Here is a 22,656-nt window from a genome sequence, read left to right on the forward strand (position 1 = left end):
TAGCACAGTCTCTAATAGTTCTGTAAACAAGTGAAAGCACTTTTTTTCCCCTATACATACAGTTATTAAGGTTGCTGTCTAGATTAGATAATCTTCTAACAGACTCAAATAAATTCATGCCCACACAGCTTGTGAGCTCCTTAAACACATGGACTCTTGATGAGTTGATGTGCTTCCTGGAGGATTTTGCCCGCTGGAACCCGTCCCAAGACCCGACCGACAGCCGAACGGAGGTGATGAGGACACTTGTGCAGTTGTTCAGGAAACAGCCAATGAGGAATGAGATTGCTACCGGGCCAAAGACAGACCAGGCTGTGAATGCCATTTGGGCTGCCATGGTATACCACACACCAGCTCTCAACCAGGCACTGAAGACTTATGGTAATTATTGGACATATGCTTTCAGTTATATCTGCGTTTCCTCACTGTAACATGACATGATTAACCCGATCAACTTCTTCCTTCTGCTTTGGTCTGTGTGAGCAGTTAATCAGGACTGTAGGTCCTCTCTGAGCGAGGAATTTCTCCAGGTCTACTCGTTGGCCGACGGCATCCGAACATGGATGGTGAGTGTTGCAGACAGGAATTCTTGATTTGATTGTGACATCCTGATTATATTACAGAACCATTAAACTGTGGGCGGGGGGCTTTGTTTGTTGTCAGTTGGAGATGAAGCAGAGATACCTTGTTGGCAAAATGAATGTTCCGGACATGAAGGAGGGAGGTCTGGATGAGGTTACAATGGAGACACTAGGTGAGGATAACATAAAGCCCAAAATGGATATATATATATATATATATATATATTTTTTTTTTAGAAACTGTTGTCTGTAGTTAATGTTTTCCTACCTTTTTTCTGTGTGTCTCCAGCTGAAGTGTGCATTGAGAAGAGCCTCCTGCTGTTCAGATTTGCTCCTTGTGGAGTGACTTGCCAGGGCAGTGACTCCTCTAAATCCTCAGAGGGCAGCAGTGGGCCACTCTTCCACTCGGGCTCCATCTCACAGGGGGACTTTCAGCCCAGTTCCTCTGTGGGACCTCAGGCCACGGGGTCAGACGAGAGCAGTGATGCCAAAGCATGTCATAGTCCCAATTCATCCATTTGTGGGCACAGCAGGCAAGGCCACAGAGGCTCCACCGAGAGTCTCTCACCTGTGCCCGGAGATCCGGCTTCACCGTCCGCCTTCTCCCGCAAAGCTCCGTTCAGTCGGGCACGCCTTCGCCTCTTGTCCTGCCGCTCTATGGAAGAGCCCCGCATGACCCCCTCCATCAAGGACCGCTACCCAATACTCAAACACATCCTAAACTTCATCAAGGATCAAGCTCTCACAACAGCAAGGTAGTTGACGGTTACTTTTAGTAGCATTTTGTCTTTGCTTAATGTGTTTGACACAAAGGATCAGTTTTGTATTCCTTCTTCCGTCAGCATTCTGCACACCCTGTCCCTGAACAAAGCGCAGGCTCTGAGTGTGTGCAAAGTGCTGGAGATGGTTCAGCAGTGTTTACGATCTCTGGGACAGCCACACCTCTTCCAAGCCCCGTGCATCCTGTTCCTGCAGGAGCTGCTGGCTTGTCAGAAAGACTTCACCAGGTACGGCTGTGGGAAATCTTTTCCACTGAAGAGCAGCAGTGATCAGTCTATTATTATTATACAATATACTGGTATTTCCACATAGTGCTCCAGGGAATTGCTGAGACTAAACAATTGTTCCTGCTTAAGAAGTGAAACTTGTGCATGATCTGAGCCAAAGCAGGAACTGTTTAGTCTGGTTTGATTTGTATTCACATTAATAGTTTTTTTTATATGGGACCATTATAATGTAAACATTGGGCATCTAGGCTGTGTTTATAGTGAATAATGTTTGAACTTGTAAAGCAATACTCCAATACTCTGCTTATGGGATTATTGAAATGGCATTTTTACCAGCTGAGTGGTCATGCTTACTTCTTTAGTGTATAAAAATGTCAAAACATTGGCTGGAATTCCTCTTATACTGTGTGTCATTCACACCCCGGTCAAATGAAATCTGTTTGGAAGACTTCGATGCAGATTTAAGTGTAAGTTTTCCACTGACGAGACTCGGTTCAGAAGCAGACACTGAGCTTCGGATGAAAGGTTTCAGACCTGCTTTAACTGATAAATGAACCACAATAACGGCAAACTATCACAAAGCTCATTTCAATCTTATCCAACCTAAAAAATGTGAACATCTGCAAATATAAATCAAAACTCACTCAAGGTTTACTGCTAAATTATAACCAGCATGTACAAGTTTGTGTTTTAAACTAATGTCCCAATCCTATAGAATAAGATTTTTGATACGTTGCATACTCTCGATGGCCAACTCTGTGTCTGTCTCTCTAAATTAATTAAAGTATCAAGAATATTTCATCTTATTTTATTCTGTCGATCTTTCCTTTTTCAGCTATTTCTCTCAGCTGACTGAAAGTGGGCAGAAGCTTGGAGAGGAGGTGAGACGCTCGTACCATCAGCTGGTGCTCATGTTGGTGGACGCAGTCAAATGCTTCAGTGGCCTCAATGAGAAGTAAGCTGCGGTTACCTCGAACTACATAACTTTGAACTACAGCTGATTGAAGCAGTGAATATTGAGTGTGTGTGTGTTAAGTAACCTGACGCTGATTTCTGCTCTCCAGAGCTTTGCTGCCAGCCCTGTCATGTGTGCAGACCTGCTTGTTGCACCTTCTCGATATGAACTGGGAGGTACATGACCTTCCTCTGTTCCTGAACATTAAGCTCCCCGACCTTCTGCTCAGCATGTCCCAGGAGAACATCAGTGTGCATGACATTGCCATCAGGTAACTGCCGTCTCTGAAAACAAGAACAGAAATTTCTTCCAAAAGTCTCCCCTCAAAATGAAAGCTGTGCTGTCGCAGCTCTTGAAAGCACAATTTCCATTTTCACAAAAGATTGAGGCACATTTGTGTTTGCACAATCTATTTTGTGTAACCTTATGAGATTTAAAATGACATGATGAATTCTTCATCTTCAGCCAATGGACGATGGAGGATGAAATCACCGACTACAAGAAGAACCAGGAGTGGATGGAGGAGTGTATGGACGGGATGTTTGAGAAGTGGTATGATAAAATCGATGAGGAGGACTCCGTGGAGGATAGGAGGAAGGTAAGATATGGTCAATGTAAGGTGTCAATAGTTCAGATAAAAAAAGATGCCGAAATGTCACAACACTCATTCCTTGATTTTGACAGCAGTTTTACTACTGCAGCAGAAATATAGCAAAGTTTTACAAACCGATATGATTCAAAATCTGTGTCTTCTCAATTTATTATCAGTACAACGAGACATTTGTTTCCAAAGATTTGTGCAGCCACACTCCAGGAGCTAATAATACTTTGTGCTGCTTTGATTAAAAAAAAAAAAAAAAAAGATCTGCCTCCACCCACAGATGCACATGTTCATTGCCCGCTATTGCGACCTGCTCAACGTGGTGATCTCGTGTGATGGCTGTGAGCGGATGGCACCCTGGCACCGCTACCGATGTCTGCAGTGCATGGACATGGACCTCTGCAAGACCTGCTTCCTCAGTGAGCTTCTGCACCGCGCTGCAGCAGGATGGAAACGTTTTCACTAAACGGCGAAGTCTGACTGAAGGTGAATGTTTCTCCAGGTGGTGCCAAGCCGGAAGGCCATGAGGACGATCATGAGATGGTGAACATGGAGTACGCCTGTGATCATTGCCAGGGACTCATAGTTGGAAGCAGGATCAACTGTAACGTGTGTGAAGACTTCGATCTGTGCTTCGGTTGTTACAATGCAAAGAAGTATCCCGACAGGTGACACATTTCCTGCAAACACACTTCTGTTACTGGTTTGACTTACTGACTCAATTATTTTCCAACATTATCAAAATCTAGCCACCTTCCCACACATCGGATTACAGTCTACCCCATGGTGACCATACGAATCAGTGATCGCCACCGCCTGATCCAGCCTTACATCCACAACTACTCCTGGCTGCTGTTTGCTGCTTTGGGTCTGTACACATCGGAGCTGAGCAGCGAGAAGCAGACGGAGGGAGAATCTTTTAGCAGTGACACTTTGAATCAGGCGATGGCTCTGCAGACTTGCTGCTCTCAGCTGATCACGGACTGTTTACTCAAGGGGCAAACTGGTAAAGGTACGTTCAAACCAGAAATTCTGCTTCAAGTAAGACTCATTTTAGACGGAGGCAGCTAAATCGCGTGCTGATTCACCTGCCAGCTGTAATGTTTACCATGTTTTTATTGTATTTATTATGATCAATGTCTTTTTTTATTTTCAAATGAACATAACATTTAAACACACACCCTGATTGCAATGGTCACATGTAGAATAAATATCTTTCTTAACCTTGGTTAATCTTTCTCTGATCCACTGAAGACGGCGCACTATTTTAAATTGAACCACAGCGTGTCTACATATTGAGAAGGAATAAATTCTTATGATTTTTTTTGTTGTTGTTGTTGTTGCCACTTTCCTCCTGTAATATTTTCATCTAGATCTGTTTCTAATCTCTATTGGATAGAGTCCAGATTATCTATATTACTCAGTACCATTCAGCTTATTTGTTTTATGTCAACAATACATTTAAGATCATTTGTAAGAGTTTCAGGAGGACATAACAAAGTGAGCAAAATTTTTAGCAAATGAGTAACAACTGGATTAGAGGTGAAGACTTAGGCTGATTCAAGATGAAGCTACTGGTGAGGTTCACCTGACAGATGTTCTCTCCAACACTGCACATTCAGATTCATTCTATTTTTGGATCACATCCCATAATCTAGAATCTCTGTTGACCTATGTTGTTGATTTTCCGGTCTGATGCAAATCTTTTACTTGTGTAGGTCTCCGCTCGTCAGCTCTGCTCGCTCTGCTGTCCTCCAATGACTCGGCTTCCGACAGCGAGCTGTGTCCGGTCTCTCCGGAGTCCTCGCAGGAGATCAGCACCGCCACTGACACCTCCTCACTGCCAGGCAGCACGGCAGCAGTCTGTTCTCCGTCATCTCCCAGGGACAAGGTGCAGAGCAGATCTTGGAAACATACGAGGAACATGAAAATATGTCACTCATGTATCCAAATAGTTTTATTTAAATCAGGTTTAAATATTTAAGTAATGTACCAGCTGTTATTCTCTTACCACCAGAATAAACCATCAAGTAAGGAGAAGAAGACAAAGGATGGGAGCTCTCCTCCAGAGGTGTCATTCCCAACAAACACTGAAGAAGACAAAAAGAAATTGGTCACTCAAGATACCCTGGAGTCTCCCAGCCTCAGCCAGACTCCCTCCGTATCCAGCGAAGACCCTCTCTCTCCAGTCGTCCGACGTACGTGCCAAAGCTACCTTCAACAAGTTTGAGTGCAGACTTTATTCAGTCGTCGATTATGTTTTGTTTCTTTTCACTGTTCTTAGCCTCAGGACCAGGCGGAGAAAACTCTCCAGCATCCGATGTCATCAAGGAGACTGAGGAGAGGCTTCCTCAAGTTCCCCTGCAAGAGCACGTCTTCTCAGAGTGCTCCAGAGAGAGGATCCTGGGACTTCTAGCAGCCATGCTACCACGAGCAAAACCAGTATGTGAAAACAAACAGCACTGTTTAGTGCTGGGTTTTGAAAAAGTCAAAAGTGAGGCTGGCTGATTTATTTTGGCATCAGGTCTGAGAGTGGATGTGTGAACAGGTCAGACAGATCAGCTGTATGGGAACACCGGAAACTATCTTTTGTTGATAGTCATACAGTTATAACAACACAATTTTTCACATTGAAATTGCTTTCTTTCAATCCATAAACAATCAGCACTGCCACGGCACCAGAAGGCAGAGAAGAAATTCCAAGTTTTGTTAAACACTTAATTCGAGGGTCAACGGCAGTGGAAAAGAATAAAAGTCCTTACAGCTAGTACATTCTTGCCATTTATTCATTTTCCTTACCGCTGTATCTAATTCATGGTTGTGGAACCGATCTCAGGAGAATTGCAGACTGAGCGATAGACAGTTACACAAACTACAGATGGTTTTAGTTCAATCAGCCTTTTAGGACTGGAAAAAGAAGGAACTCTGTACTCGTACAAGTAAACTCCTCACAGACCTGACCCGGACTTAAACCCACAGTTTTCTCGCTATCGTGTCAGAATGTGAACCTCAAAACAGGCCCTGTGTATTCATATAATCTTTTACTCCGTATGTGTACATGTTCAACAAATTTTCAAGGCTTCAACATTTTCTTTTTTTATAAGTTCTCATCGATCAACATTAAATTAAAGATCAAAACTGTTGTTGAAAGGTACAAGGTCCTGGGCCCACAAAAGGCTTTACAATTACTCTTTGGAACCATGTTTTCATCTTGAAGCCTAGGTACATGAAAATAATAATTAACTTTTTGTTAATAAAAGGGTGATTGATTTCGGTCATCAATCATCCAAGTCATCAGGTGCTTTGGGGGGTAAACATTGAGAATAATTTATCCATCACCTAACACAGATTTATATATATATATTTAATTATTATGTTGCATCAGCATGGTATATGTATGTCTCCAGATAACAATGTCATCTCTGTTTGGTGTCCACAGGGGAGCAGCCTGTCCCTGCCCAGCCTCAGCTCCATCCTGCCCCAGCTCTTCAGGGCAGTCATTTCCAACGCCGGCTCTCTCAACGAGACCTACCACCTCACCCTGGGGCTCCTCGGCCAGCTGCTGCACCGGATCTCTCCAACAGAAGCCGACAGCGCCGTCACCGTGGCCCTGGCTGACAAATACGAGTTGCTGACACAAGGAGAGGCAGCCTGTTCAGACGTCCTGGGCTGGAAGACGACACAGCTGCTGTTTAGCCTTGGGGCTGTGTGCTTGGACAGGTAAAGGAAAGAAGACCTTGTCACGCTACCTACATTTATTATGATTGGAGTTTATGGCTTTATTAGACGTTTGTCGGGTTGCCGTTGACTTTGTTTCTGTTGTTTTGCAGTCGTATTGGTCTGGATTGGGCGTGCACAGTGGCAGATATTTTACACAGTCTGAACGCTTGTCCCGAGTGGAGCGTCGTCATCGCTTCTTTTACTGACCACTGCGTTCAGCAGCTGCCTCAGACTCTGAAACGCACCAACCTCTTCACACTGCTGGTGCTGGTGGGCTTCCCTGAGGTGTGTTGAACGGTATTTAACGATAAAGTCTGTACTGTGACTCTGCATACCCAGCCGTGACTCTTCTTTGTGTCTTGTCAGGTGCTGTGCGTGGGAACCCAGACGGTATTTATCGACAACGCCAACGAGCAGCACAACATGATCTTACTCAAACACTTCACGGAGAAGAACCACGCTGCAGTGGTGGATGTCAAAACACGCAAGAGGAAAACAGGTCAGTACAGTTGTAACACCTGAACATAATCAGCAGTGTTTACCAATAAATGTGAGATTGAACTCGTGTGGTTTGTTTCTTATGTGCAGTGAAGGACTACCAGCTCATCCAGTCTCAGGGTACGACCCCTGGAGGTGTCCCGGAACAGCCGGAAGACCAGAGCTGTTCCAAGACGCTGCTCAGTCGCTACCTGGGCAACTTCACCTCCATAATCAGCAACCTGCTGCAGGCCAGCCAGGACAATGCCTCTTCCGACGCTGTGGAGGCTTCCTGGGTCCTCTCTTTGGCCCTGAAAGGACTCTATAACACACTCAAGGTATCTGCGCTGAAATGCAAAATGCCACCCAAATACGATGTACTGCTTACTTTGTAGCATCCCACTGTAACCAAAATGTGCTGTGGGAACTGAGAGATTATAAGATGAACTGAAGGAAACTTTTAAAAACGTCTTTGACTGCCACACGTTGGAAAACTTTGCACTTTGCAGCTGTTCTATTCAGGACTCTCCATCAGCTTTATGCTCCAACGTCACTGAAATATTCCAAAATATAGACTTTGTTTCACATTAAAGGCCCTTCATTGAATTATAAAGAATGGCCAGCCATGCCATTGATTGTTTTCAACGATTTTCTTAAATACATTGAACATGTATTTTTTTCGTGCATTATTGGAGCATTGCTTTTTACTGAAGTTATGTTTGTGCAAAAAGTTATTTTATGAAAACAATAATCTAATTGTAATGTTTTGAGCAAAATAACATTATAGTTGGATCAAATTCCAACATAAATACATTATACAATGAAGTGTCAGAAATGTAGCTGCTGTTGCTTCTGGTTTACAATATGGGATGTGCACTTGTGTAGATCCCATATTGTAAAAGTAAATTCCTCTAATTTAACATCATACCTGCACATGCAAGTTAAACCCTGATCGTCACTCCATCACTGGGAAAACAAGTAGTGTCAGTTTTTTGAGTTGTTTTGGACTTGGCTTACAAATTGAGTTAAAAAAATTTTTTAAATCTAATGCCATACGATCAAAATCCAAGTGGTTTATTATAAAAAAAAATGTTTTTTACATTTGTAGGCATTTACATCATTGTTTATGAATTTGTTTGTACTTATTTGACATCAACACCTTATAACTGAGGCTATTTTGCTCGTTTATCTTTTTGGAAATGTTTTGTGTTGTTGGCGTACAAGGTTTGAGTATCCTTGTGACACCAGACTGATATGCTACACTGTGGGAATTGTTCGAAAGGCATTTTCTTAACTTGTTCCACGTCGTTGTGTCGTGTAGAAGCATGGAGTGGAGGACGCGCAGAGAGCCATCCAGCAGTCGGGGCTGACCCAGCTGCTGGTGAGGAAGTGCAGCAAAGGCACCGGCTTCAGTAAGCTGTGGTTACTCCGAGATCTGGAGATCCTCTCCATCATGCTGTACTCCTCCAAGAAGGAGATCCACTCCATGGCCCAGGACCCCGAGAGAGACCAAAGAGAGCAGGACAAGGAGCACGACTCGGACCACTCCAGCTGCTGCGCTGAGGAGAACGACGTCAACAGGCCCGACCCACTCGATGGCCTTGATGAGGAGACAAAAATTTGCTTCCAGGTAATAGGAGATGCTCTTGAGAAGACATTCAGCAATATAGAGTAAGATTTAGTAGCCGATTCCTTTTTGTTTTTTTGATGCAGCTCACTCACGATGCCTTAAATGCCCCTCTGCCCATCCTGCGAGCCATGTATGAGCTGCAGATGAAGAGGACGGACTCGTTCTTCCTGGAGGTGCAGAAGAGGTACACAAGATATTTTCTTCTTAATTTAAAGGTCTGTAGAATCCAGTCCAATGTGGCCTCTCTTGTTAACTGTGCTCTAATTTTTGTCTTCAGATTTGATGGAGAGGAGATCAAAACAGATGAGACGATCCGGACGCTGGCTCAGAAGTGGCAGCCGACCAGGCGGCATCGCTCTGAGGAACGAAACACCAAGGCCGTGGATACTGACATGATCGTGGTGTCTTGCATGGTGAGTTAAGAAGACACAGGCACTAATCGACCCAGTTATATCATTCATATATATATATATATATATATATATATATACTGTTTACAAACTCGACATAGAAATTGTGGCTTTAACAAAAACAAAAAACATTTACTACTACAAATTATCACAATTTGAAGCTTTCAAAATATGATGTTTTATCAATACTATACAAAAAAACTAAACATTATGAATTTATATAAAGTTTGCATGAAGTGGGTTATTTTTCTTTGAAATCCCGTCTGAATTCATCTATTTAATTCTGAATACCTGTCCACTGGTTCCTTTGCAATCTTACCTTTGTTTTTTTCCCTTGTTTTTTTTTCTTCCTTTTTTTTTAAGTTAAAAAAAGCTTGCCTTTCTGTAAACACTTTTAAATGTTAGTGTTTTTTGTGTGTTTTTTTTAAAATGAATCATACACTTTTAATGCAAACGGTCCAACTGAGTCCTTTAGTGACATAAATTAATTCTTACTCGCCTACTTTTAAAACATAAAGAAATGTTATATTTAAAATCAAAGTGGTTTCGTTTGGAGCCTCTTCTGGTTTTGGCCCACGGGCATTGACATTTGACGTCTCCGCTTTGTACAACAGTGCTGTTTTATTTTTCTTGCAGTCTAAACCCAGTCACTGTGAAAAGGCCACAGAGGAGATCAACGTAGTGGCTCAGAAGCTCATCACCAATTCAGAGAGCGACTTGCAGCTCAGCTATGCCAAACAGCGGCGTACCAAAAGCTCAGCTCTGCTGCACAAAGAGCTGGACGTGCGCAGCAACCGGGCAGTTCGGCAGTACTTGGTGAAGGTCAATCAGGCCATCGCCACGCTGTACGCTCGCCACGTGCTGGCCTCGCTGCTCTCCGACTGGCCCGCCGAGGCGGCGCTGAGCGAAGAGGCCCTGGAGCTGAACGGGGCCTCACACATGGCTTACATCCTGGACATGCTGATGCAACTGGAGGAGCGGCCGCTCTGGGAGAAGGTGAGATGACAGCAGGATGCCGTCTGTTGTCATGTTGGCGCTCATAAGTAAAAAGAGACATCGAAGGTGTTTTTGTTGGCTCACGTGTTTGTGACGTTTGATTTGTGACCAGATTCTGCAGAGGGTGCTGAAGGGCTGCAGTCAGAGTATGTTGTGCAGTCTGTCTCTCACTGCCTGTCAGTTCATGGAGGAGCCAGGGATGGCCGTGCAGATCAGAGAGTCCAAACATCCCTACGACAACAACACCAACTTTGAGGTGGGTGTACTATGATGGTGGTGTTGTCTTTCTTCTTCCTCCTCTTCTTCCTCTTCTTCCTCTTCCAACTGAAGTGTGTGTGTCATTAGTTTTTATTTGGTCTTTGTTCCATTATTGAAAAATACATTTTTTCTCCAGGACAAGGTGCATGTCCCCGGTGCAATCTACCTGTCCATTAAATTCGACTCCCGCTGTTATACTGAGGAAGGCTGTGATGAGCTCATCATGTCCAGCAGCAGTGATTTCCTCCAAGATGTGCACAATTTCAGTGGCTCTCCTCAAAAATGGCCTGACTTTGAGATTCCAGGTGGGCATGTGAATTTATTCTTTTGTCTGTGTGTGCATTTAAGATTGCCGCCATCCAGTTGTTTAATACAACGTGTGTGTTCTGGATTTGTCTCAGGTGACACGCTGTACTACAGGTTTATGTCAGACATGAGCAACACGGAGTGGGGCTACAAGTTCACAGTGACTGGAGGACACAGGGGACGTTTCCAGACAGGTACTTCACACACTGAACTTGGATTTTTTCAAACCTACTTCAGTCAGTAGACTATGTCCCAAAAATGCGTATGAAGCAGGAACAGTTCTTCACTGTTTTCTCATATCTGATCAGGATTCGAGATCCTGAAGCAAATGTTAGCTGACGAACAAGTGCTGGATCACCTGCCGCTGAACGACATCTGGGAGTGGCAGGTGGGCGTGGCCTGCCGTCAGACTGGAAACCCGCGCCTCAAAGCTATTCACCTGTTGCTCCGACTGCTGCAGTGTCCGTCCCAGACGTAAGTCTAGCCCTTCGAGTTCACTCCCATGGTGCTCTCGCACTCTGCAGTCATAACAAGCACACTCACCTTGGCACAGAAGTCAAAAGTAATTTTAATAGTTAAACTCGGGGCACATTAAACCTTATTATCATGTCTCGTCTGAAAATCCAGACATGCACCTCCACTCAGGGTTTGCATAGCAGCCTTAAAAACAAAAAAAAAAGCACTGGTAATCACTGAGGAGAGTAGGTAAAGTATGGGTGTAGGAGTTTGCATATGAGCAGAGTGCCTCAGCCACCGTCTGGTCTCAGTGACAGTCAGAGCTTTTATCAGACGTTCCTGCTCACACACAGTGAAGGTATGATAAAAGTGAAGATGACTTAAAGTGCAGATTTCAGCTTTAATGCTCTCCTCCATCCTTTAAAAATGAGTTTTACTGTATAAGTTTCTTTTAAATCAAATTGTCTGGTGTTATTTTAATACAGTCACATCCCAGATGTAAAAAAAAACATTAACAGTTGGAACAGCCTGCTTAAGATTGGCAGCAGCTTATGTAAAGGCAGTATTAATATCATTATGTCGCATTCCAAGAAATTGTTTGAAAAAAGACGGGCAGTAATATTCCAAGCAGACTGTTTTGTCTTGTCTAAACGTGTGTATTTTTTTAAGGGTGGACCTGTCGAGCAATGAGTCAGCAACTTTTCTTAGTCAGTAGAAAATAGCAAACTATTTCAGAGCTTTGAAAATATGCTTACGTCATCATACAGGTCATTTTTAATGAAAAAATAATCACCTTTGTTTATTGCTATTAATGATGGTTTCTAGATCTGTATGAAAAAAAAGTCCCTGTTCTACGTGTTTTCACTGTTTGTTTGTTTTTCATCTTCCATGTTTCGATGTTCCTCCAGAGCCTGTGAGCTGACGCTGCTGCGGCCTCTGTGGCAGCTCTTCATGTCCATGGAGAACAGCGTGAGTCAGGATCCCACCAGTATCACTGTGCTGCTGCCTCTACACAGAGCCCTCACTGAACTCTTCTTCATCGCCGAGGGCCGTGCCATCGTGAGTGACACACACACACACACACACACACACACACACACACACACACACACACACACACACACACACACACACACACACACACACACACACACACACACACACACACACTCACTGAAGTTAAAAGGTGTGGCTTTATGACTTCCTCAAAGAGGCGCTGAAAGAATGTTCTCCAAATCTGCAGAAACATAAAAAAAAAAATACTTGGAACGTGCCATGTCAGAAAAGCACTGACGTGTAAACTTGGAATTTTTTAAAACTATGATTATGGAGGAGAGATATAAGAATATAATGCTTACCTATGTTTGTCACCAACTTTATTTTCCCCAATGACACAATTTTTAGTAATGAGAAAAGGACAAAACATTTATTTTTATTCAACCAGACTTTTAAATGTGAGTTGTTTTAACTGAAATATAAAAAATGTATTGACGACGAGTTCAAAAGTAGAAACAATAGGATCAAACAAGCTGAGATATTGGTGACGCTGCCATGAAAGCTTGCAAACTGGCATTTGCCTCAAAGCCATGCTGTCAGTGTGCATTTGTAAAATCACCCATAATGCACCAGAAGGTTTCATGAACTTTGGCTTTATGTTGAGATTGTAGAATTGTTTTGTTTTTTTGTGTCAAACTATAGACTTTTTGATCATGTAAATTCTGCACCACAACAAAGAAAATCATTTTACCCCTCCAACTCACTCGAGATGTAATTGGTCTGTATGTGGCCCCTGAACTAAAATGTGATTGACACTCCCGGGTTAATTCAGTGCTTTGTTATATGAAATAAGGCAAGTTTGTCTGCATCACAAACCGTTCACTGACTGGACTCAATGGTTCATCATGGATGTTAAGTAAGAAATGCAGGGAGCAAAAATACAAAATCCTTACAAATACTCAGGAGTATATATATTTTTTAAAAATCTACTCGAGCACCCTGGCTAAGTGGTTCATGTTATTTCGATCTGATAACGTCTGCAGTCCATGAACCTTTTATTCTGTACCTTCTTGTCTTTCCCTCTCTCTCTGTTTATATTCTTCTCACTGCAAGATGAGCATGTTTTTTTTTTGTTTTGTTTTTTTCTTTCCCTCTCGTCCCACCTGTTCTGCGCCGGGCACCGAGCCAAAGCCCGGCCATGCCATCTGCCAGACAGCCCAGTGCCACGCAGGCTCCCTGCAGACTGCTCAGGGGAGGAAGAGAGAGAGAAGGATTCTGTCCACTCTGTGATGTGTATGCTCGCGCTCTCTCTCTCTCTTGGTTGCCTTGAATTATTAATCAAGCGAAGTCTCAAGGATTATGAGCACGCCATCAGCCAGGAGTTTCCCATCTGTAGATGCAATTGAACCAGACGGTCCCTAGAAAAGCTCTGCCTCGTCCAGGCCCTTCGGGGCTGGCCAGCGAGGCCCGCGGCTCCTGGTCTGACGGTAAAATGGCATCAGATGACTTGTCACAGAGGACAGATTCTCCACTCCCTTCTGCACCCACTTTTTGTTTGGTGCCGGTGAAATGAGCAGCAGCGAGCAGCAGGGGGCAGTAGCAGAGCTGCCAGCACCCTGCACCTCCCCTGCCCTTCATGGACACTGCAGTCTTGTGTTTGCAATGAGAGACGCACAATGGTGTGTGACACATCTCTGCGCCTCCACCTAGCAGAGCATCGTCACACAGATCCGCCGTTCACACAGCACAGATGTTGTTGGTCGTCACCTCCAGCTGCTCGTCCAGCTTCAAATAGTCTGTGACATGTACGAGAGGAGCTGCTTCGTGAAAATAAGTTCTTTTTTTTTTTTTATTGTTTTGATGGTTTAAGGACAAACACCCAGTCTTGTGTGTTCAGGAAGTAGCTGATCAAACTACATTATTCAGACAATAACGCTGCTCTGCACCATCTTGCTCAGCATTTTTCCAATCAAGGTATTAGTGTCTGTATTTCACAGTACTTTAGAGGGCACGTCAGTTTTTCTCAGTTTAATTTAAAAATTATCTCCGATGCATAATTCCTCAAGCAATTATTGCTGCTTTTGAGCAACACTGTAAAAATGTAAATTCTGGTTTGATAAGACACATTATATATTCAGTATTCCTATTTGCAATCCAGTCATTGACTGTAGAAAATCACTAAACTGAAGGAGAAACAGTTTGGACAAACTTCTGTTTAACTACAGTGACATGTGTTTTACATTTTGACAATATGGACGAATGGTTAAGATTAAAAAAAAAAAGCTAAATTTCAGAAAAAATGTATAATGCTGTAAATGATTCTTAAACTTTGTTGATTTTAATCATTTATTTTTAATTCATAAATAATTGAACAATATTCCAGTACTTAGGCTATTTTCACAGTGTTATTGTGGACAGTAGGTTAACCTCACCATCATGTGTTACTTCATCACAGGTTTGTACAGGTGCCGGGTCATTATTAACACTCTCGCCTCACAGTGAGAAAGCTCCCGGTTCGTTTCTGTGTGAAGTTCACATGTTCTCGCACAAAAACAAACGTGAGGTTGAATGTGGTTGTGTGTGACTGTGATGGAGATCTCCAGGTTGGGATCCACTCCTTTGTTAATGCTTAGAGAGCAGAGGTCCAACTTCAGGCGTTTCTGTTGCTTTATCTTTGCGTGTTCAGACTTCATCTTTTATAAAATGTAGATGACCAATGCGCTAAACCGGGAGTGTCAAACATAAGGCCCGTGGGCCAAAGGTTGCCTACAGTCCGGCTCACAAAATGACCAAGTGAATTGTATAAAATGTACTTTTTATGTTTTGTTTTGTTTTTTAAGAGTAATGGCCATCATACAATACAGAGACTTAAACTGTGGTGACGTTAATGAAATCCAGCTGCCTAATTTCAAGCAAACTAGCAGTAGCCTCAAAGCCGGCATGCTAAAGGCTGAAAGTGTAATAATTATAGGACATGGTTTTTTGGACATTTCACATTTTTTGTACCAAGAACTATCACTAAAATTGGTTAAATTATTTTGAACTTTGGTTTAGATTTAAAGATTGTTCTGGCACTATTTTAACAGTCTGGCCCACTGAAGATGAAATTGCGCTGCCTGTGGCCCCTGAACTGAAATGTGTTGAACACGCTGCTGCTCTAAACCGTCCTTGAAGAACTGTCAGTTGCTGCTGATGCTAAATGAGAAGAAAACAGCAGAACATTTGTCAGGGAGGAGGGTGATTTATCCACCGTGATGTAAATCTGGCACTATTGAGTCACTGCTTTTAGCCACGCTTAATGTTGTTACACCATTAGGCTGGAATGTTGCTGTGGTTATGACTTTTAGAAGTCATATTAGAAATTGTGTGGTATTGTGTTGGTATTAGTACGTACATGTTTTCAGTCCATGATTTGAATTAGACATTTCAGACTGAAACTTCTCATTCGTTCATCTGGTCTTATCTTGTTAAACGTGGTGACGATCACGGTCTTAATGTTGGCTGTGTTGAGGATTTTTTATTTCATTCAACATGAGATTCATCTTCTGTTTCCTCCAGAAGGAGATCTTCAAGGTGTATTTATCTGATTTTGTCATTATTGGATAGATTCTTTTATCTCATGTTGTTTAATGATCATTTGAATTATCTGTTTTGTGTGCCTGTAAAATGTCCTCAGTGTGCCCCAGCACTAATGTGCAGGTCGGGCCATGCCATCAGCTCATCTGAAAGCCAACGCTGTTCTTTTTATCTTCACGCTTTGTGTTCACGTGGCGCTTGCGGCCACTGAGACTCTCTAATCCAGGAAGTGAAGTTGTATTTAGGGATCAAAACTCGTGTCATGCTCTACTGACTGTACAAATTGTCTTAGGATGTTTCCCCAGCATAAACACTGGGTGTGCTGCGAGATGAATGAAGGTCTCGGGGCTCTGGACTGTGTCTCCAGTGCTGTAAAAGCTCCATTTGGCCAGTCGCACCTCATTTAGCCTCTGTGTATGCTTATCTGCATCGCCAACCACCAAATCTTTGTGCTTATGTAACCTGAGGTACGTCTTTCCCGCAGGGCGCCGGTGGAAGCACTCTTCAGTTTGTTTATAATTTTCAATGACTTTTCCAACATTCCTCGGCTCAATTTGATGCCGTGACGGAGATGAAGAGCGGTCAGGGAACCAGGCCTCATTTATAACCGAATGCACGCCTTATATAACGTCTCTGGGTTAGACAGTCTTGGGAAGTTCCTCTTGTTGGTGACAGCGATCTGGCGACGGAGGGCATCTGTGTTTCTTTACAAGGTGAATGTTGACATGGTGCAGCAGAGGCATTGATTACTTGTGTTTTGTGTGTTTTCCAGGCACAGGGCATCCTCCAGGAGTACTTGTTAGCCATGACCACAGATGAGCAGCTCCTCAATCACACTGCAATGGTAAGACTGCAACTCTGCCGTCTCTACACAGACTTTCACAGGTCATCTCGGATGTCTATGCTTGTGAATCGGCTCCCGGTGTGGATGCGGCGTTATAAAACTCCCTCTCGCAGCCGTGCTGATTGAATGGTCTTCAGACGCTGTGAGTCAGCCCGCGGCTCGAGTCTCTTTTTGCGAGTGATTCAGCGAGCTATTGACACCCAGCAGCTCCCTCGGCTCCCCACTCTCCCCTTGTTTTGAATGTGTGTGGGCTGTGCTCGGGACTAATGTATTTGGTAATTACAGGCCATTAGCGCCTGTGGCGGAGCGCACCACTGCGTCCCCCTGTAGCGGCGACCACGTAGCACAGCAAAGGAGCCTGAAGGCAGCGGAGAGGAACACAGGATGCGGGGCGGTGAAAGAAACACTGTGGGTGGTTCTGCCAGAAGCAGTTACCTAATACCTGTCAGGTGGAAAAACAAAACCATAGGTGATTTGGCGCTGCAGTCAGAACCATCACCACAACAATGATGCACAGTCCCGGGGCAAGTTGGCGAGGGTTCAAATCCGAAGGGCTGCACAATGTTGGAAAGCCAAAGAGTTTCACTTACTGCCTCTGCATGCTCTTTGACCTCTCTTCAACAAAGATTTGGCCTCCTCATGTGTAATTTCTGACTATCTCGTATGACAACACAAGCTGCAGTGCTTCCATTTCCTCCTGTTGTTCAGAAGATCGAACACAGTGTCGGATGTCGGTATGTCCAGACAGGACCTGGAAAAATCCTTTATTTTCTGCTTTAAGAAATTTAAAGTTACAAATTGAAAAACAATGGAGAAATGCAAACTGGAGCTTCTTCACTAACCTTCACTTAAGTTAAAGCTGCATTAAACAGTGTCTTATATTATCATTAGTCAAAATAACCATATGTCATGTTAGAAGTGTTATTGTAATTTAAAAAATAAACGACAAGTTAAGTCAGCTTTATTTATAGAGGACTTTAAAACAGCCAAAGTGCTTCACATAATAGACTAAATATAAAAAACTGTAAAATACAGTTAAACAATAAAACTGACAACAATAAAAGCAGTGTCAAACATGGTTCAAAGCCAAGTATCATGACATGTCTCTCCAGCTCTTATCCACAGGACAGCACTTTGTTGATAAATAAATAGTTTTGATAAATCCTTTAAAATATTACCTGAGCAGTGCAAATCAACCTTGTTAGCCTTGTTGCTCCCACCTCACCAGCAGTTCATCCTTCATTCTTCTTTATCGCCGGAGTGCAGCAGCAGCAGCAGCAGCAGCTCTGAGTTGATATGAGTGAAGACGGGGTACAACTTGGACAGGTCTCCAGTCCATCGCAGGGCAAACACGAGAGACACACAACCACACACAATCGCTAATTTGGGACATTTTAGAGGAAACTCACAAACTCCACAAAAATGTCTCCTTGAAATCTTTTCCATGAGTATAAGATACACCCATTGCACATCCTTTTGTAGTTTGGGTTTTGAGACGACACATAATATCTTTTAAATAAGCTTTTAAAGTCAGATTTTCAGTGAGCACAGATAAAACGGAACCTTCATCATTCTGCTTCTGTTTCTACAAAATCCTATTAATAATAATGAGAATAATATTTATAATAGTGTTGCATACGGTACACTGGGTAAATCAACAAGTGAATGACTGGAGTAAACGGTGCTCAGCTCTGCTATATTTGAGGCAAATGTTTACTTAAAAAGGTAATTATGAGTCAGTGTTATGTTTACAGCAGCTTCAAACAAGCCAAGAAGACCCACGTACTTTTCTACTGCTGCGTGAAAAGCTGTGAAAAGGCCAGAGTGGTTTGATTTTAGAAATATTATTAAGGACTTCTGAAGCCGACGATTGTGCAGACGCATAAAACAAATCGAATGGATTTAATATTAGTGAGCATGCATTCATGAAGAGAGCTGTGGAAAAAAACTTTAACATAACCAAAAATCTACTGATTATGTATCTTCAGATTCATCCTGTTTTCTGGATTAATGGTGAGGCAGCACAATATATTGTGGAGTTATCATCATCACGGTATAGTCACGTGGAATACATCGACAAAAAATGCCAAATTTGCCAATTAAAGAATTGTAATTTAAGGATGAAAGAAAAGGTTATTTGGAAGAATAAAATACATTACCATTGTCTACTTGTATTCATCAAAAATTATATGAATAATGCAATACTCTTAACATATTCATCTAAAATGTAGAATTAAAAATGTATTCATTCATTTGCTTATTCATTGTGTCTGAGATCTGATCTTCCTATCGGTCACATTTATTTCACATTTCATTTCTTTATTGAGCAGAATCATATAAGAAAGAACAGCGTCAGGAGAAAAAGTAAGTGGAGTTCTGGAAAACCTGGAGTCCAGTTTGACTTATAAAAACACTCCAAGTTTCTGATTATGCTATTTACAAGAAGCATCTGCTTATGTGAAATATGTAAAAACAAATCTATGAAGACCTACGGTCAAGAATTGTTGAACAGCCGCAAAGCTGGAAAAGATTTACAAAGCCAACCTGAGGACTTGATAGACACCAGTCCAGACAACTCGTCTACAAATAGAGATGATTTAGTCCGTGGCTGCTCTCCCCGGGAGACGCTTCTCAGCCAAATCAACTGCAGAACACAGGATGCTCATTTGGACAAAAACAATAAGGGGCCGGAGAGTCACGGCCAGAGGGTTGAAGAAAACCCTGGGACTGGTTATCAGTTTACCTCACAGGAAACATTGAACAGGCATGCTGTCCGTGGCAGGACGCTACGGAAAAGGTTACCCTCGCACCCAAGAAAATAAATAAAAATGAAACCACACTACATGTTTTGGTAAGAACAAACAAAAAAAAAAAACACTTTGTCTGACACATCTTCCTAATGGGGAAGCATGGCGGAGGGAGCATCATGCTTTCAGGCTGCCTCATGGCCTGGACCGCTTGCCATCATCGAGGTGAAAATGAATCCGTGTTGTCTATCAGGACATCCTCCATCACAATGTCAGTGTCCACCCACCAGCTGAAGCTCAGGAGGAGTTCGGTGACGTAGCAGAACGACGACTCTAAACATGGAAGTAAATCTACAACAACAAATAAATGGCTTCTGAAGCAGAAAGTCTTAATCCAGTTCGGCGTGTTTTAATACATATGTTTGATAAACGCTCACATTCTTAGATGTAGAGTCCGTGTTTAGTCTTCCTGCCAATCACTTCAGCAAGGAAATGATGAGTTTTAAATATTCTGAACCAAACTGACAGGAAAACAACAACCAGCTCGCAGCTTTGTCGCTGAATAATAAAAAGGCAAAACAAAAGCACTGCAGGGCGGCACAGTCTGTTAAACACTTGGTCATTAGGTAAGAAGACTTAAACTGCACAGTTGTCCCGGCATCATCAGTTTAGTCATCCTCCATTTCCCCTTTTTCTTTTTTCTAATCATTGGTTTTGTCTCCCGGCTCTTTCCCTTCTGATTTTAATTCACACATGGATGCACTGTCGTTCTCTGTCCTGCAGGCCCTGAAGAATATCGCTGCCATCAGCCTGGCTATCAATTACCCCAATAAATCCACCAAGCTGCTCAACATGTCCCCTTGAGAGAGAGCGAGAGAGAGGCCCACGGAGACGAACCGAGGAGAGCAACCTGGAGGGGGGGGGGGGGCATCCTGACTCAGCTGGTTCACTCTAAACAAGGACGAAGAGAGAGAGAGAGAGAGAGACCTCCCTCATCATCTCTCTCTCTGCAGCACCACGGACTGGAGCTGTGGAAACGGGGAGGGGGGGGAGGGCACTCAAAGAGCACTTTCCACACTTATTCACAATCCTTTTTGCCTTAGGTGAATCCAGTATATCAGCATGTGCATTCACTGAAACGGGAAGAGTTTCGGGGTCTTGATTTATTTTATGATTTACTTTTTTTTTTTTTTTTCTTTTCTTTTTCTCTCGGTTCTGTATTACGTTGTTACTTGAAGACGCCGTGCTAAAGGACATGAAGCGTGCCAAATTCGCAACCTTCAAGGGGAACCCGTGTTCCTTTCCTCCACCTCCTGAACAGCAGCCGCTCCGGGTTTGCTCAGTTGATCGCGGCGAAAACGGGTCACCTTGGCGACTCGCTTGTCTCGGCGGACATGTGGAGCATCCTAAAAATACTGTCCAGGACATTGGAGTCTCATTAGTCACCACAGAGAGAAAGTAATGACCTACTAGTTTGTGCCACTCCTCTCATCCTTCCTTCTTTTCCCTCTTGAGGAGTTGGAGGATGTCTGTAAGGGTTAAAAGCTGGGAACCGCGGGGTATTTTGACCCCCTGCAGGACTGGCAGGAGCTGACAGGGATTCTCATAATAGCCATAGTCTGAATAAGAGGGAATACTGTGATTACCACTATTGCAAAGCATTCCTCCATCTTATTCTACCAAAAACGTGGACGAACGTTCACTCAAATACTTGCTGACGAACGAGAGAACATCTTGATGTCAAATCTTAATGGGGAAAAAAATATTCCAGCAAAAAAAAAAAAAAAACTCCTTGAGAAACACAGACTCTCTTAAAGGCCTTTCACTTTTAGCCAGATTTATTTATTGACTCATATTTTATCTTAACGGTCTGGGTTTATTTTTTACAGCTGATTTAGATTTAAAAATGAATTAATTCATTTAAAAAAAAAATTTAAAGTTCTTCCCATGAACGTGTGCATCGAATGCAGTAAGACACTACTGATCGCCACCGACCCGCTCTCCCAAATACAATTTGTTGTTGTTAAAGTCGATTGTAAAATAGACGCATTGTCCCTCATCATCATCATCATCAGTCGCAAAGCAGAGCCCGGTTGTTTTGTACTGAATTACCTCGCCTTTTATAAATTCCACACATATTTGCGGATGATGCTTCCTTCAACGTTGAACACGACTTCCAACCACCTCCCACTAGTTAACCCCCGACACACACACACCTCACACACACACACACACACACACACACACACACACACACACACACACACACTTCGCTATTTCTGTAGCCACATCAAACACGTAACTTTTCACTCGAAAGAGCGTTTGAACGCCGGTTTAAAGGAGCACGGGGGTTGTTTTCCAGTCATTGACTACAAAGTTCAGAGGAAGAGAGTCTTTTATTTGTAGGAAGTCATGGTAGTTTTATACCAAAGAAAACCAATCATTGTGAACCATGAAACATCTCCGGACGAGCTCCTGGTCGAGTTCATTCTGTTCGTCACATATCAGAAAAGCGACCCTTGTGAGAAGCTGGAGCTGAGGAAACCTTAAGACATTGTTGAATTATTATTTTTTTATTTTGTTTTATTTTTTTTCTTAAAGGAATCTTTCAGCTTGGTTGTTTTGTTTACACAAACATCAGCTGCAGTGAGGAGAGAGGATGAAATGCATGGCCTCACCTATCTACGACGTGCCTACGGTTAACAATGAAGCAATCATAATTTAACTCATGTTAGCGGGATTGTTAATTCTATTTTAAAAAAAAAAAAGAGAAATATATTGTTTTGAAGTTTTTTTTGTAACTTTTTACTTTTCATGTCGGTTTCTCTCTCTTTCTTTTTCTTTTTTTCTTTCCGCGAGGATGCTTGACATTCGAGGCTGACTAATTTGAATGTAAATATCTGTGAATATAAAGTACACAGAAAATAAAAAGAAAGGACTTTGATATCGACCCCTTCAAAATAAAAGAAACCTTGTCAGGCACTAACAGATGGACACATTGATTCTGGTTTTGTATGCATGGCACACTGAAGGTAAAACTACAGTACTGCTTGGGTTGAAATGTGATCCATTTCTAATAAAAAATGGAAAATTTAT

General features: G+C 42.7%; 1 protein-coding gene across 1 annotated transcript in view; it reads left to right on the forward strand.

Annotated features, from left to right (window-relative positions):
• Window positions 1-21,406, forward strand: part of zzef1 (zinc finger, ZZ-type with EF hand domain 1) — a 33,008-nt gene extending 11,602 nt beyond the window's left edge. The window contains exons 26-54 of the mRNA XM_080483056.1: window positions 129-381; window positions 487-566; window positions 664-754; window positions 871-1,336; window positions 1,424-1,588; window positions 2,424-2,543; window positions 2,653-2,814; window positions 3,009-3,141; window positions 3,425-3,563; window positions 3,647-3,812; window positions 3,894-4,156; window positions 4,863-5,035; window positions 5,162-5,342; window positions 5,429-5,586; window positions 6,584-6,864; window positions 6,975-7,149; window positions 7,231-7,363; window positions 7,453-7,679; window positions 8,663-8,971; window positions 9,055-9,155; window positions 9,249-9,384; window positions 10,018-10,377; window positions 10,490-10,633; window positions 10,772-10,940; window positions 11,037-11,135; window positions 11,250-11,415; window positions 12,306-12,456; window positions 16,742-16,813; window positions 20,344-21,406. Coding sequence (XP_080339182.1) covers window positions 129-381; window positions 487-566; window positions 664-754; window positions 871-1,336; window positions 1,424-1,588; window positions 2,424-2,543; window positions 2,653-2,814; window positions 3,009-3,141; window positions 3,425-3,563; window positions 3,647-3,812; window positions 3,894-4,156; window positions 4,863-5,035; window positions 5,162-5,342; window positions 5,429-5,586; window positions 6,584-6,864; window positions 6,975-7,149; window positions 7,231-7,363; window positions 7,453-7,679; window positions 8,663-8,971; window positions 9,055-9,155; window positions 9,249-9,384; window positions 10,018-10,377; window positions 10,490-10,633; window positions 10,772-10,940; window positions 11,037-11,135; window positions 11,250-11,415; window positions 12,306-12,456; window positions 16,742-16,813; window positions 20,344-20,424 — 5,154 coding nt within the window. The 3' untranslated portion in view covers window positions 20,425-21,406. The remainder of the gene's footprint in view (window positions 1-128; window positions 382-486; window positions 567-663; window positions 755-870; window positions 1,337-1,423; window positions 1,589-2,423; window positions 2,544-2,652; window positions 2,815-3,008; window positions 3,142-3,424; window positions 3,564-3,646; window positions 3,813-3,893; window positions 4,157-4,862; window positions 5,036-5,161; window positions 5,343-5,428; window positions 5,587-6,583; window positions 6,865-6,974; window positions 7,150-7,230; window positions 7,364-7,452; window positions 7,680-8,662; window positions 8,972-9,054; window positions 9,156-9,248; window positions 9,385-10,017; window positions 10,378-10,489; window positions 10,634-10,771; window positions 10,941-11,036; window positions 11,136-11,249; window positions 11,416-12,305; window positions 12,457-16,741; window positions 16,814-20,343) is intronic.
• Window positions 21,407-22,656: the final 1,250 nt, after the last annotated feature.

Source organism: Lipophrys pholis (genome assembly GCF_963383615.2).
Source record: "Lipophrys pholis genome assembly, chromosome: 16".
Lineage (NCBI taxonomy): Eukaryota > Metazoa > Chordata > Actinopteri > Blenniiformes > Blenniidae > Lipophrys > Lipophrys pholis.